Here is a 15,180-nt window from a genome sequence, read left to right as displayed (position 1 = left end):
AAGAGGGCGACATCACCTTTTATTTCTAGGCAAAGCCCTGGCATTGTGCCAAGGATGATGTAATGCTGCATTCGAACGACATCGTCACTAAAGAGGGCGACATCACCTTTTATTTCTAGGCAAAGCCCTGGCATTGTGCCAGGAATGATGTAATGCTGCATTCGAACGACATCGTCACTAAAGTGGGAGACATCACCTTTTATTTCTATGCAAAGCCCTGGCATTGTGCCAGGAATGATGTAATGCTGCATTCCAATGACATCGTCACTAAAGTGGGCGACATCACCTTTTATTTCTAGGCAAAGCCCTGGCATTGTGCCAGGTATGATGTAATGCTGCATTCGAACGACATCGTCACTAAAGAGGGCGACATCACCTTTTATTTCTAGGGAAAGCCCTGGCATTGTGCCAGGAATGATGTAATGCTGCATTCGAACGACATCGTCACTAAAGTGGGCGACATCACCTTTTATTTCTAGGCAAAGCCCTGGTATTGTGCCAGGAATGATGTAATGCTGCATTCGAACGACATCGTCACTAAAGAGGGCGACATCACCTTTTATTTCTAGGGAAAGCCCTGGCATTGTGGCAGGAATGATGTAATGCTGCATTCGAACGACATCGTCACTAAAGTGGGCGACATCACCTTTTATTTCTAGGCAAAGCCCTGGTATTGTGCCAGGAATGATGTAATGCTGCATTCGAACGACATCGTCACTAAAGAGGGCGACATCACCTTTTATTTCTAGGCAAAGCCCTGGCATTGTGCCAGGAATGATGTAATGCTGCATTCGAACGACATCGTCACTAAAGAGGGCGACATCACCTTTTATTTCTAGGCAAAGCCCTGGCATTGTGCCAGGAATGATGTAATGCTGCATTCGAACGACATCGTCACTAAAGAGGGCGACATCACCTTTTATTTTTAGCCAAAGCCCTGGCATTGTGCCAAGGATGATGTAATGCTGCATTCGAACGACATCGTCACTAAAGAGGGCGACATCACCTTTTATTTCTAGGCAAAGCCCTGGCATTGTGCCAAGGATGATGTAATGCTGCATTCGAACGACATCGTCACTAAAGAGGGCGACATAATCTTTTATTTCTATGGCTTTTCCCTTGGCATTGTGCCAAGGATGATGTAATGCTGCATTTCAATGACGTCGTCACTAAAGAGGGTGACATCACCTTTTATTTCTAGGCAAAGCCCTGGTATTGTGCCAGGAATGATGTAATGCTGCATTTGAACGACATCGTCACTAAAGAGGGCGACATCACCTTTTATTTCTAGGGAAAGCCCTGGCATTGTGCCAGGAATGATGTAATGCTGCATTCGAACGACATCGTCACTAAAGTGGGCGACATCACCTTTTATTTCTAGGCAAAGCCCTGGTATTGTGCCAGGAATGATGTAATGCTGCATTCGAACGACATCGTCACTAAAGAGGGCGACATCACCTTTTATTTCTAGGCAAAGCCCTGGCATTGTGCCAGGAATGATGTAATGCTGCATTCGAACGACATCGTCACTAAAGAGGGCGACATCACCTTTTATTTCTAGGCAAAGCCCTGGCATTGTGCCAAGGATGATGTAATGCTGCATTCGAACGACATCGTCACTAAAGAGGGCGACATCACCTTTTATTTTTAGCCAAAGCCCTGGCATTGTGCCAAGGATGATGTAATGCTGCATTCGAACGACATCGTCACTAAAGAGGGCGACATCACCTTTTATTTCTAGGCAAAGCCCTGGCATTGTGCCAGGAATGATGTAATGCTGCATTCGAACGACATCGTCACTAAAGAGGGCGACATCACCTTTTATTTCTAGGCAAAGCCCTGGCATTGTGCCAAGGATGATGTAATGCTGCATTCGAACGACATCGTCACTAAAGAGGGCGACATCACCTTTTATTTCTAGGCAAAGCCCTGGCATTGTGCCAAGGATGATGTAATGCTGCATTCGAACGACATCGTCACTAAAGAGGGCGACATCACCTTTTATTTCTAGGCAAAGCCCTGGCATTGTGCCAGGAATGATGTAATGCTGCATTCCAACGACATCGTCACTAAAGTGGGCGACATCACCTTTTATTTCTATGCAAAGCCCTGGCATTGTGCCAGGAATGATGTAATGCTGCATTCCAATGACATCGTCACTAAAGTGGGCGACATCACCTTTTATTTCTAGGCAAAGCCCTGGTATTGTGCCAGGAATGATGTAATGCTGCATTTGAACGACATCGTCACTAAAGAGGGCGACATCACCTTTTATTTCTAGGGAAAGCCCTGGCATTGTGCCAGGAATGATGTAATGCTGCATTCGAACGACATCGTCACTAAAGTGGGAGACATCACCTTTTATTTCTATGCAAAGCCCTGGCATTGTGCCAGGAATGATGTAATGCTGCATTCCAATGACATCGTCACTAAAGTGGGCGACATCACCTTTTATTTCTAGGCAAAGCCCTGGCATTGTGCCAGGTATGATGTAATGCTGCATTCGAACGACATCGTCACTAAAGAGGGCGACATCACCTTTTATTTCTAGGGAAAGCCCTGGCATTGTGCCAGGAATGATGTAATGCTGCATTCGAACGACATCGTCACTAAAGTGGGCGACATCACCTTTTATTTCTAGGCAAAGCCCTGGTATTGTGCCAGGAATGATGTAATGCTGCATTCGAACGACATCGTCACTAAAGTGGGCGACATCACCTTTTATTTCTAGGCAAAGCCCTGGCATTGTGCCAGGAATAATGTAATGCTGCATTCGAACGACATCGTCACTAAAGAGGGCGACATCACCTTTTATTTCTAGGCAAAGCCCTGGCATTGTGCCAGGAATGATGTAATGCTGCATTCGAACGACATCGTCACTAAAGAGGGCGACATCACCTTTTATTTCTAGCCAAAGCCCTGGCATTGTGCCAGGTATGATGTAATGCTGCATTCGAACGACATCGTCACTAAAGAGGGCGACATCACCTTTTATTTCTAGGGAAAGCCCTGGCATTGTGGCAGGAATGATGTAATGCTGCATTCGAACGACATCGTCACTAAAGTGGGCGACATCACCTTTTATTTCTAGGCAAAGCCCTGGTATTGTGCCAGGAATGATGTAATGCTGCATTCGAACGACATCGTCACTAAAGAGGGCGACATCACCTTTTATTTCTAGGCAAAGCCCTGGCATTGTGCCAGGAATGATGTAATGCTGCATTCGAACGACATCGTCACTAAAGAGGGCGACATCACCTTTTATTTTTAGCCAAAGCCCTGGCATTGTGCCAAGGATGATGTAATGCTGCATTCGAACGACATCGTCACTAAAGAGGGCGACATCACCTTTTATTTCTAGGCAAAGCCCTGGCATTGTGCCAAGGATGATGTAATGCTGCATTCGAACGACATCGTCACTAAAGAGGGCGACATAATCTTTTATTTCTATGGCTTTTCCCTTGGCATTGTGCCAAGGATGATGTAATGCTGCATTTCAATGACGTCGTCACTAAAGAGGGCGACATCACCTTTTATTTCTAGGGCTTTTGCCTTGGCACTGTGCCAAGGATGATGTAATGCTGCATTCGAACGACATCGTCACTAAAGAGGGCGACATCACCTTTTGTTTCTAGTCCAAGGCTAGCTTTGGGCCTTTGACCTTGGCATTGTGCCAAGGACGATGTAATGCTCTGTTTGTGCAAAATTAACTATATTAACTGGATTTGTAAAAGAAGAATGAGCAGAAATAAATATGGTGCAATTGATCTTTTCCTTTATTTATACACCACATCGCTAGTCACATATAGACACAAATACAAACATAGAGAACTCACAACATGGTTCAATAAACAGAGTAGTTCTTGAAACTTGGTTACTTTTAAGACTTGTGGACTTAAACTCCCAGAATGTTTAAGAATGCCCTAGGTGGAATGGTTGCCTGAATAATTCTGGGAGTTGAAGTCTGCACGTCTTAAAGGGGCTAAGTTTGGACCTCCCTGATCTTAACAGATAAATGGCTAAGAAATGTTTACCTTTTTACTCTGGAATTGCAGAAATAATTGAAACAAGAGATAAATAGGAAGACTTACCCAAGAACCAACCTACCCCCACACAGGTGTACTGCAAGACAGTTATTATTCAATAAATAATTTTTTAAAAAATCATTAATAACAGAGTAACAATAGGCTGCTCTTTAGAAGGCCAGATCCTAAAGCTAAAACTGAAATACTTTGGCCACCTAATGAGAAGGAAGGACTCCCTGGAGAAGAGCCTAATGCTGGGAAAGGTTGAGGGCAAGAGAAGAAGGGGACGAGAGAGAAGGAGGTGGCTGGATGGAGTCACTGAAGCAGGAGGCGTGACCTTAAATGGACTCCAGAAGATGGTAGAGGACAGGAAGGCCTGGAGGAACATGGTCCATGGGGTCGCGACGGGTCGGACACGACTTCGCAGCTAACAACAACAAACTCTAGGCTAGGGGTCTTCAAACTTGGCCCTTTCATGACTTGTGGACTTCAACTCCCAGAATTCCTCAGCCAGTGGAATTCTGGGAGTTGAAGTCCACAAGTCATGAGAGGGCCAAGTTTGAAGACCCCTGCTCTAGGCAGCTTAATTGGAACAGTTCTGGATTGTCCACTAATAAGATTCCTTTCTCTTCCTTCTCATTCTCCAGAGTCTTCACGCTGGGCAATTGTAGCCGATTCCCAATGTTCAATTGACAAGGAAGTGGATATTGTCCTCATCTTTTTTTTCCTTTTCTTTTCTTTTCCAGCCTTTTGGGGGAGACAATTATTGTGATCCGGTCAACAACCGAGCCTTTTGCAACTACGATGATGGAGATTGTTGCATGTCAACGGTGAAGACCAGGAAGGTAAGGTTGCCTTCTTGCCATCCTGGGATCAGTCCAAGCGGTGTCATCTCTTTTGTTCTTCTTCTTTCCATTGCGATTGCTGTTTTCCCCTTTGCAATTAAAACGCTGGAAACTGGGGATTCTCTTAACAGGAAGACTTCCCCTCCTCTTAAAGCCTTTGTGTAGATTCTCCTGTAGTAAAAACAGAGGGGTGAAGAGACAAATTAGAGATTCTTAAGAAGGCAGGCAAGCAAGCTTTAATTTTTAACTGAAATGCCCTAAATTTGCTCCAGTAATAAAGATAAGGACTAGGGGTGGCAAAATAGCAGTCTTCCAACATCTCAGGGGTTGCCCCAAAGAAGAGGGAGTCAAGCTTCTGAAGCCAGGGCAAGAAGCAACGGGTGGAAACTAACCAAGGAGAGAAGCAACCTAGAACTAAGGAGAAACTTCCTGACAGCCAGAACAATTAATCAGTGAAACAACCTGCTTCCAGAAGTGGTGAATGCTCCAACACTGCAAGTTTTTAAAGAGACATGGACAACCATTTGTCTGAAATGTCATAGAGCAGGGGGTCTTCAAACTTGGCCCTTTTATGACTTGTGGACTTCAACTCCCAGAATTCCTCAGCCAGTGTGCCTGGCTGAGGAATTCTGGGAATTGAAGTCCACCCATCTCAAAGTTGCCAGCTTTTTAAAAAAAAAAAAGGTTTACACCAGGGGTCTTCAAACCTGGTCCTTTGATGACTTGTGGACTTCAACTCCCAGAATTCCTCAGCCAGCATGCTGAAGTCCAGAAGTCATCAAAGGGCCAGGTTTGAAGATCCCTGGGCTAGAAGACCTCCAAGGTCCCTTCCAACTGTGTTATTCTGTTAACACTTACCTAGCTCCCAGATAAGAATAGACTAACAGAGCTGGAAGGGACCTTGGAGGTCATCTAGTCCAACCCCCACCCACCCACCCAAGCAGGAGACCCTATACCATTTCAGACAGATGGCAGCCCAGTCTCTTCTTGAAAGCTTCCAGTGATGAAGCTCCCACAACCTCTGGAGGCAACTTCTGTTCCATGGGATGATTGTTCTCGCCCTCAGAAAATCCCTCATTTCTAGCTTGAATCTCTTGTTCTGTGATATTCTGGTTTTATCTACCAAATTAAAGTCCGTGTCTCCACTGAAAGTATAATGGATCTATTTATAAGTGACTGGCTAACTAGCAGAAGGGAAAACGGAGCATGCAATGAGGCCCACCTGCCTCCTTTGAACTGCAGTTCTTACAAGATGCTGGTTTCCGGCTCCTTTGGAATTTTAAAAGCCTAGCTAAGGTTTATAAATTAAATTAACAAAAACCATCTGGCCGGCACAGCCGACAAATACATTTGGACTATTCTATTCTATATTCTATTCAAATTCTATTCTATATTCTATTCAAATTCTATTCTATTCTATTTTCTATTCTATTCTATTCTATTCTATTCTATTCTATTCTATTCTATTCTATTCTATTCTATTCTATTCTATTCTATTCCATCCCATTTCATATTTTATTCTATTCTATTCTATTCTATATTCTGTTCTAATTCTATTCTATTCTATTCTATTCTATTCTATTCTATTCTATTCTATTCTATTCTATTCTATTCTATTCTATTCTATTCTATTCCATCCCATTTCATATTTTATTCTATTCAAATTCTATTCTATATTCTATTCAAATTCTATTCTATATTCTATTTTCTATTCTATTCTATTTTCTATTCTATTCTATTCTATTCTATTCTATTCTATTCTATTCTATTCTATTCTATTCTATTCTATTCTATTCTATTCTATTCCATCCCATTTCATATTTTATTCTATTCTATTCTATTCTATATTCTGTTCTAATTCTATTCTATTCTATTCTATTCTATTCTATTCTATTCTATTCTATTCTATTCTATTCTATTCTATTCTATTCTATTCTATTCTATTCTCTATTCTATTCTTTGTATTCTATTCTATTCTATTCTGTTCTCTATTCTATTCTATTCTCTATTCTATTCTAATTCTATTCTATTCTATTCCTAATTCTAATTCTATTTTCTATTCTATTCTATATTCTGTTCTAATTCTATTCTATTCTATTCTATTCTATTCTATTCTATTCTATTCTATTCTATTCTATTCTCTCTTCTCTATTATTCTATTCTATTCCATTCTATAATCTAATTCTATTCTATTCTATTCTATTCTATTCTATTCTATTCTATTCTATTCTATTCTATTCTATTCTATTCTATTCTATTCTATTCTATTCTATTCTAATTCCTATTCTATTCTATTCTATTCTAATTCCTATTCTATTCTATTCTATTCTATTCTATTCTATTCTATTCTATTCTATTCTATTCTATTCTATTCTATTCTATTCTATTCTATTCTCTCTCTTGCAGCAATAAGTCTGAAATACCTTGCAGTTCCCAAATAAAAACCCTGTCCTGCTTGTTGGAGGCCAGACCCAGAGATGAATGATTTGAGCTTCCATCAAATTCTGGGTGGAAGAGGAAACTGTCAGGCTAGGAAGATGGATTTGGCCCATCCCTTTCTTTGCACAACTTGGGTGTCAAGTCAATGTGGCAGAGAAGCAGGTGGGATGCACGCAGGGGGATTGGCTGGGGATGGAAGTGTATCTATAAATACCTTCTCTATTTCCAGAATCCCCTGTGGATGTCACAGGAGAAGCTGGTAGATTTTTTTTTCTTTCTTTCTTTGTTTAAATTGCCCTAGAAGGAAAAATTTGGGGTGTCAGCAGGGATAGATTGCATGTGCTGAATTTAAAAAAAAGAAAGAAAAAAGGGTGAACTGGTTGTGGCATTGGCCAGCAAGGGAGGGGAATTAAGCCATTAACTCTGGCGGTGCAGATGGGAAAAGACATCAGCTCGCCACCGTCACCTGGCTCCCCACCCTTTCCTGATGCAACCTTTCGAAATCGGCTTCCTTCTGCTAAAGCAGCCCTTGATAAACCTTGAACCTCCCCTGGCTGGGTTAGTAGAATGTGTTTCACATGGAGCAGCCTCTGGAATTGTCTGACGGAGGCCTCTCACCAGGCGTTCAAGTTGAGTTCCCAGCCTCCTTCTGGAGGAGCGCCAATGTATTAAATTTCCAGGGAGGTGCCCTGAAATTCAGCTTACCTCCTTAAAAGTGGTCTGAGCCTGCTGTCCATTGGCCAACTACAGCTGGGCGAATAAAGTCAATACACATCCCTCTTGTTGCCACCAGAGAGAGAGAGAGAGAGAGAGAGAGAGAGAGAGAGAGAGAGAGAGAGAGAGAGAGAGAGAGAGAGAGAGAGAGAGTGTAATATAGAGAGAGATGTTGAGATTCTAGAAAGAGAAAGAAGCAGCAAAGATGATTAGGGGACAGGAGATTATAACATATTGCTGGAACTGGGTAGGTCTAGTCCAGGGGCCTTCAAACGTGGCCCTTTCATGACGTAGACTTCAACTCCCAGAATTCCTCAGCCAGGCACGCCTGGCTGAGGAATTCTGGGAGTTGAAGTCCACATGTCATCAAAGGGCCAAGTTGGAAGACCTCTGTTTATGGACTTCAACTCCCAGAATTCCTCAACCAGTGTGCCTGGCTGAGGAATCCGGGGAGTAGAAGTCCACAAGTCATCAAAGGGCCAAGTTTGAAGACCCCTGTTCATGGACTTCAACTCCCAGAATTCCTCAACCAGCGTGCCTGGCTGAGGAGTTCTGGGAGTTGAAGTCCACATGTCATCAAAGGGGCCACGTTTGAAGAACCCTGGTCTAGTACAATGAAAAGGAGGACTGGGGGGGGGGTGACACGACAGCAATGTTCAAATATCTAAGGGCTTACCCCAAAGGAGAGGGGTCAACCTATTCTCAAGAAGCAATGGATGGAAACTAACCAAGGAGAGAACCAACCTGGAACTAAGGAGAGGGAGAGGGGGAGAGAGAGATGAACGAATGAGTGAAGGATGGAGGAGGGTCCAGAAATAAAACAATCCCAAATCATCTCCAAGCTCTCTTTCCTGCCTGAGCAGGGGTTTGGACTAGAAGACCACCACCCACCACCCCGCAAGGTCCCTTCCAACTCTGTTCTTCTGTTACAGGTCATCCCGTTCCCCATGTCTTGCGACCTGCAAGGAGATTGTGCCTGTTTGGATCCCACTGCTCCAGAGCACAATCAGCGGGACCAACATGGCTTCAACTTCACGTAAGGCCAAGTGCTAAGAGGCCCAGTCGATGGAGAGACACCTTTCCCTCCAGCCGCAGGCAAGGAGACGCGCCATCCTGCCTCTCGTTTTATCAGTATTATTTCCTAACAAGCTGCTCAAACTCTGAAACCCACCCCTCCTCCTCCTCCTCCTCCTCCTCCACCACCACCACCCCGGTGACGTTTCTGCGCCAGTTACGTTTAGACTTTCAACCGGTTCTGCTTTCCATTCCTTTTGCCCGAGCAGGGCCCCGGAAAACTCTGGCGGAGGGGAAAAGGTGGCGAGCCGGATACTTGTATTAATTGTACCTTAACTCGCGAAAAGCAAGCAAGACCGCAAGAAATGGGACTTTCCAGGGGCGGCTTGTGGGCCGGGCTGGGGTTTGGGGAAGAAAAAAAAAGCATGCATTTACTCAATACCGCGTCCATCTCGTCGGAACCGTGTCATTGGTTTTTAGATTTGGTTTTGTACATCTTTGGGGGTCAACTGTTCAATTTTCTGCTTCCTGGATCCAGATTACGGCAAGAAACAAGCCATATATCAATGTACACCTAATATTTATAGAGAGAAACTAGGGGAGGGAGGAAGGGGGGGACAGAAAGAGCATGAGAGAGAGAGAGAGAAAGAGAGAAAGAAAGAAAGAAAGAAAGAAAGAAAGAAAGAAAGAAAGAAAGAAAGAAAGAAAGAAAGAAAGAAAGAAAGAAAGAAAGAAAGAAAGAAAGAAAGAGGGTTTGCTTGAGGAAGAGGAAGGAGTTCAACTTTGGTGCCCTCAGCAAATGTTCACCGCCCTCAAGCCTTTTTTTTTCCAGAGAAGACTGGATCTCGTTGGCCAAGCCAAGTTCCACTTGGTCTGAACGTGGATCCCCTCTCTACATCGAGAGAGGTCGTTGCAACCGCCAGAGAGCAAGGAGAGAGGCCTTCTCAAGACCCGGCCAACTCTTGTGGAAGGACACACCTGTGGCCAGAGGGCTGAGTGCCAGGAGGGCAGAAGCTGCTACCTGCTCCGCGTTGCTCCCCGGGGAACGGAGGAGAAGGTGACAAAGAGGGTCAACCAAATCTCCAATCCGCCGTGCTGCTAATTCTGCTGCTGCTAGATTTTTCTCAGTCAACCAAATTTCCCTTCCCGTGTCAGGAACAGGGTGATGTTCAACCTTCCAAATCACCAGACAGTCTGCCTTAAAATTGCTTTCATCGACTGCCTGCCTTTCCAAATCCTCCTTGGCTGTTTGCCTCCCCTTTGTGTGTGTTGTGTGTGTTGTGTGTGTTTTTGTTCCCTGGGGAAGAAACTGGGGCACTCCCCAACCTGAAGAGCTTTTTATTCAGTAGACATGAGGGCCAAGGGACACAACCTATTCCTACTCGACGACAGTTCCTCCTTTCTTGGCCCGTATTTCCTACGATTGGATCAGGGCTGTCCAACTTTGGTGACTTTTAAGACCCGTAGACCTCAACTCCCAGAATTCCCCAGTCAGCCTGGAATGCTGGGAGTTGAAGTCCACAAGTCTTAAAAGTCACCAAGGTCGGACAGCCCTGGTTTTAATTCCTTTCCTCGCTTTAGCTTTCAAAATAATTGCTCCGGCAATAGCATCTGCATAGAGTTACTCGGTTTCTTAGACCCGAATCCGAGATGATGATGATGATGATGATGATGATGATGATGATGATGATGATTTGCAGGGTGTTATGCATTAAATGGCAAAACAACAGTGAGCCTGGGGTAAAGTGTTTCAGGGGATTAGATGTCTGGATCACTTTTGTCCATGGCTAAAAGAACGGATGCTTTGAAGGTGTTTCCCCATTTCTTCCGTCTCTGCCAAAAAAATTCAGGTTGGGGAACTGCCCCCCCCTCCTCCTCTTCCTCTTCCTCTTCCTCCTCCCTCCCCCCACCCGAGGTCCATCTCAGTCTGTGAGGGTCCATTGGAAGCAGGCTTCAGCTACCTCTGTCATGGTGTCCTTCGGTTATATTGGTCAGTTCGTTTTAGGTTTTACCTGTGTTTCATTTGAAGTTGGAAGGAAGGAAGGAAGGAAGGAAGAGGAGGGGAAAAGGTTTAAAGTTGGGGGCTTCAGGTTTTTTTATTATTATTATTATTTTCCCCTTTGCCTACAAATTGCAACTGCAACTGATTTGAGGAACATCTGAAGGGGAGAGAAAATATCCATCAACGTTTGTCCGGCAAAGAAATGGGTTGGTGCTGGGCCAAGACAGGACAGATGAGAAATATCAGATCCGCTGCGGTGTTTTAAATGAAACGTCCATTTCTGCCAGCTGGGGAAAAAGAAAAAGAAAAAGGATGGAGGAGCTTGAATTCCTCCAGATGTTGCTGGCCTACAACTACCAACATTCCTTGTCATTGACCACGGCTGCTCCAAGTTGCAGGCCATCTCCATCTGCAAGGCTCTTCGGAGGTCCCTGGGTACCTAAATGGAAGTAGCTAGATGGAACGGGCTTGCAAATTAAGTGGGGGTGGGGGGTTTCCAACATTTTGTGGGCCCCCAAAGTGCAACACTCTCTAAAATTACGCAAGCTTTGCAATGTGATGGAAGCTGTGTGTTGCACACTCCAGGAGAGTTATGGAAGCAAGTCCGAGAAGGTGGCGAAGATCCAACCCATGATTGAATTTTCTTTCTCTTTCTCTTTCTTTCTTTTTCTTCTTTCTTTCTTTCTTTCTTTCTTTCTTTCTTTCTTTCTTTCTTTCTTTCTTTCTTTCTTTCTTTCTTTCTTTCTTTTCCTTCCTTCCTTCCTTCCTTCCTTCCTTCCTTCCTTCCTTCCTTCCTTCCTTCCTTGCATTGTTGCTTAGATAACAAGGGTTACCTTCCTTAGCAACTGGCACCCCGTGTCTTGTGAATATGGGTGGAATAGATGCTTTTTAAAACATTTGTATTTGTAGCTTCTCCACCCCATATTTGTTACGGACTGTATATATGTTTATCTGTATTTCACAGATAGTCCAACTGCAGAGGGTTTTTTTTTTGTTTTTTTTTTAAAGAGAAGTCTACAAAGCATAACTAAGATCACCCCATTGTAATCGTTAACCAAGATTACAGTTGTCATCATCTTCATCATCTTTGGGCAGGATCATCTTCACCTGATCACACAGGAGAAGCGGTGCCCAAGGACCGCTTCTGAGGACCTGTGGTCTACTCAAAGAAGTAGCTTAGAAAGCTCTCATCTAGCCTCAGGATTGGGGACCAGCATCTGGAGATGCACAAAAGGGTCAATTCAAAGAGACCCTGAGGCTTGTTGAGGTCATCGTCAAAGGCCTCTTAACCGTGAGAAGCATCTTCCTGATGTTTCAACCATGGTTCTTCAGCCACTCCAACATCGGGGCTGAAGAACCCAAGGCAGCTTTGGGATAGACAACAGAGAGGTTAAGTCTGGGCCAAACTCACACCTGGAAGCCCAGTGGGAAAGCCCAGTGTGCAGTTGAAAGTACCAGTGTGCAGTTGACTGTGGCCAACAACGCTCTCATCACCAGGACTAGCTCCCTCTTCCCCGTAAAGACCAAAGGTGCTGATGAGAACTTTCTTCTCCCGGGGAGGAAGGACCCATGGCAAGAAAGAACGAGGTTCCGTTTCCTCTCCCATGTAAATTTAGATTTAGATTTATTAAATTTATATGCCGCCCTTCTCCCCAAGGACTCAGGGCGGCTCACAACAATAAAAAAATTAAAAAAACATAAAAGTACAAAATTTTAAAGAAAGAATTAAACAATGGATGTGATAAATAAATGGCAACATCGGTCCACTTTCTTGGAGGCCAAGGAGAGATGTTTCCTGACCACCTTTTCATCAAGGGGGTCAGTTAGGTCTCCAGCCAGGCTAGTTGGCTGCCGATCCGTTTTTTGTTTTTTTTTTCCCCAATCCTGTCTTCTGCCTATAGTTGAACATTTTCAGCACGGCCTCCGCCTTTGCTGAAAATTGAGGGTGGTGGGTTCAAAAGGAGGTGATTTTTTTTTTAAAAAAATAAATCTCTACCAGCAATTAGAGGAAGGCAAGTGAAGAGGAACGGGACACGGCTTGTCCCGAAATGTCCTTTTTGACAGCAATGACAGAGGGAGACTGACTTCTTTTAGAGCACACACACACACACACACACACACACACACACAAGGGGAACACGGGAGACCTCATTTTTTTTTCCCCGGCCCTTTGGTTGCTAAATTCAAGACAAAGGGATTAGGTAAGATGATCCACAGGCCAAGCCAACAGAATCCTCTTCTAATGAAATATCTATCTATATATGTATAATACTTGTACTACCAAGCATTCCTTCATATGGATATTACCCTATTGATAAAGGAGAATATTTGTAGCTCAGGGTTGACATGAGGGATCCTTGGTGCTCTCTGAGCTGGGTGGTTCTCTTGCAGACGTTTCATGACCCAACTAGGCAACATCATCAGTGCCAGAAGGGAGGAGGAGGAGGAAGAGGAGGAGGAGGAGGGGGACTGTGGGGTGCTTGGTGCTCTCTGAGCTGGATGGCTTTCTTGCAGACGTTTCATGACCCAACTAGGGAACATCATCAGTGCTAGAAGGGGGTGAGGTTTGCACGGATGATGTTACCTATTGGAGTCATGAAAGGTCTGCAAGAAAACAACCAAGCTCAGAGAGCACCAAGGACCCCACAGTTGTTGTTGTTGTTGTTGTTGTTCTTCCTCCTCCTCCTCCTCCTCTCTGTAAACCTCACCCCCTTCTAGTACTGATGATGTTACCTAGCTGGGTCACGAAACGTCTGCCCGAAAACCAGCAAGCTCAGAGAGCACCCAGGGCTTCTTATTACCCTATTGTATCTTCTTCTTTTTTTTTTAATTATTATTTATTTCTGTTATAGTTAAAATGGTTACTGTTGGACTTTCGGTCACAAAAGTTGTGTTCCAACACACATTCCATGCCAGCCAGCATCCACCGATGGGCTTCAAATCTCCCATAACTGCAACTGTTTTTCATAAAAGATTTTTTACTGGTCTACTGTATTAAACAAAAGGAGAGAAAGGAAGAGATAAGGGAGGGGAAGGAAGAGGAGATAGGCAAAGCAAAAAAAAAAAGAAAAGAAAAAAAAGAGAAAGAAAGAAAGAAAAGAAAAGAGAAGAAAACCACAGTTTAAAATCTTACATCTGTACCTCATGCCTGTAAAGTTTGCTGCTCTGGTTTGTTGGGGGGTTCACCCCCCCTTTTTTTTAAAAAAGAAAAAAGAAAAAAAAATTGTTTTGTTGCTGCATTCATTCGTTTTTAACAAATCTAATTTAAATCTTCCAAGCAATATATAAAGATGTAAATAGTAAAAAAAAAAAAAAAGCTTATTTATTAAGATGGTCATTTTTAAAAATTATATTTACACGACGGTTCATCTAATTTATTATTATAATTATTGTTATTGTTTCATACAGGTTCCGGGGTGGGGAGGTTTGATCCTGAAGTTTGTCTATATTCTGTTCAGGTTGTTTTTCTAATTTTTTTTAATCTGGTCCGGTTGGTGTTTTTTTTGTTTTGTTTTTTTTAAAAAAAATAAGTTCCTCCCTGCCTTTTATTTTTTATTTTTTATTTTTTAAAAAAGTAACTGGCTATTTTTTTTTTTTTTTGATTTGTTAAAAAAAATACTGTCAATATATCTCGGAACTATTTTTCCCATTGTCTCTTCCTGTATGTTAAAGTTCTATATTATATAAATATAATACCTTGTATTCACCGATACGCAACAGTGTGTGGTTTTGTATATAACATCCTGCGCGTCGTTTGGTTCAGCATGATGATTTTTTTTCGGGAGACAACAATGATATACACTTCTGTTAGAAAGATCTGTACTGGACATTATTATTATTATTATTATTATTATTATTATTATTATTATTATTATTATTATTATTATTATTATTATTATTATTATGTCTGCATCTTTGGATTATTTTGACTCTTTGCAATGAGTTGGGTCAACCGCCGTGGTCCAGACAGAGACAGCCAAAGAGCTGGATGTGGCCCATGGGCTACAGAATGCCCAGATCTGATCTAGAATCTCCTACTTAAGCAAGGGGTTGGACTAGAAGGCCTCTAAGGTCCCTCTCTGTTGCAAGTAGTCCTCAACTTGCAAGTTCCTGTCGTGACCGTTTGAAGTTAGAACATAGC

At 43.1% G+C, this 15,180-nt stretch overlaps 1 protein-coding gene across 1 annotated transcript in view; it reads left to right on the top strand.

Annotated features, from left to right (window-relative positions):
* PAPPA (pappalysin 1) overlaps positions 1 to 10,465 on the top strand; it is a gene marked incomplete at its 5' end in the record, with an annotated part of 136,923 nt that extends 126,458 nt beyond the window's left edge. Inside the window, 2 exons of the mRNA XM_081339776.1 lie at positions 4,772 to 4,870; positions 8,956 to 10,465. Of these exons, the coding sequence (XP_081195902.1) occupies positions 4,772 to 4,870; positions 8,956 to 9,063 (207 nt within the window). The 3' untranslated portion in view covers positions 9,064 to 10,465. The remainder of the gene's footprint in view (positions 1 to 4,771; positions 4,871 to 8,955) is intronic.
* Positions 10,466 to 15,180: the final 4,715 nt, after the last annotated feature.

This window comes from Vipera berus, assembly GCF_964194415.1.
Source record: "Vipera berus genome assembly, chromosome: 15".
NCBI classification, from domain to species: Eukaryota; Metazoa; Chordata; class Lepidosauria; order Squamata; family Viperidae; genus Vipera; species Vipera berus.
Note: the sequence above shows the minus strand (reverse complement) of the source record. Positions and strands in the feature narration are given on the sequence as shown.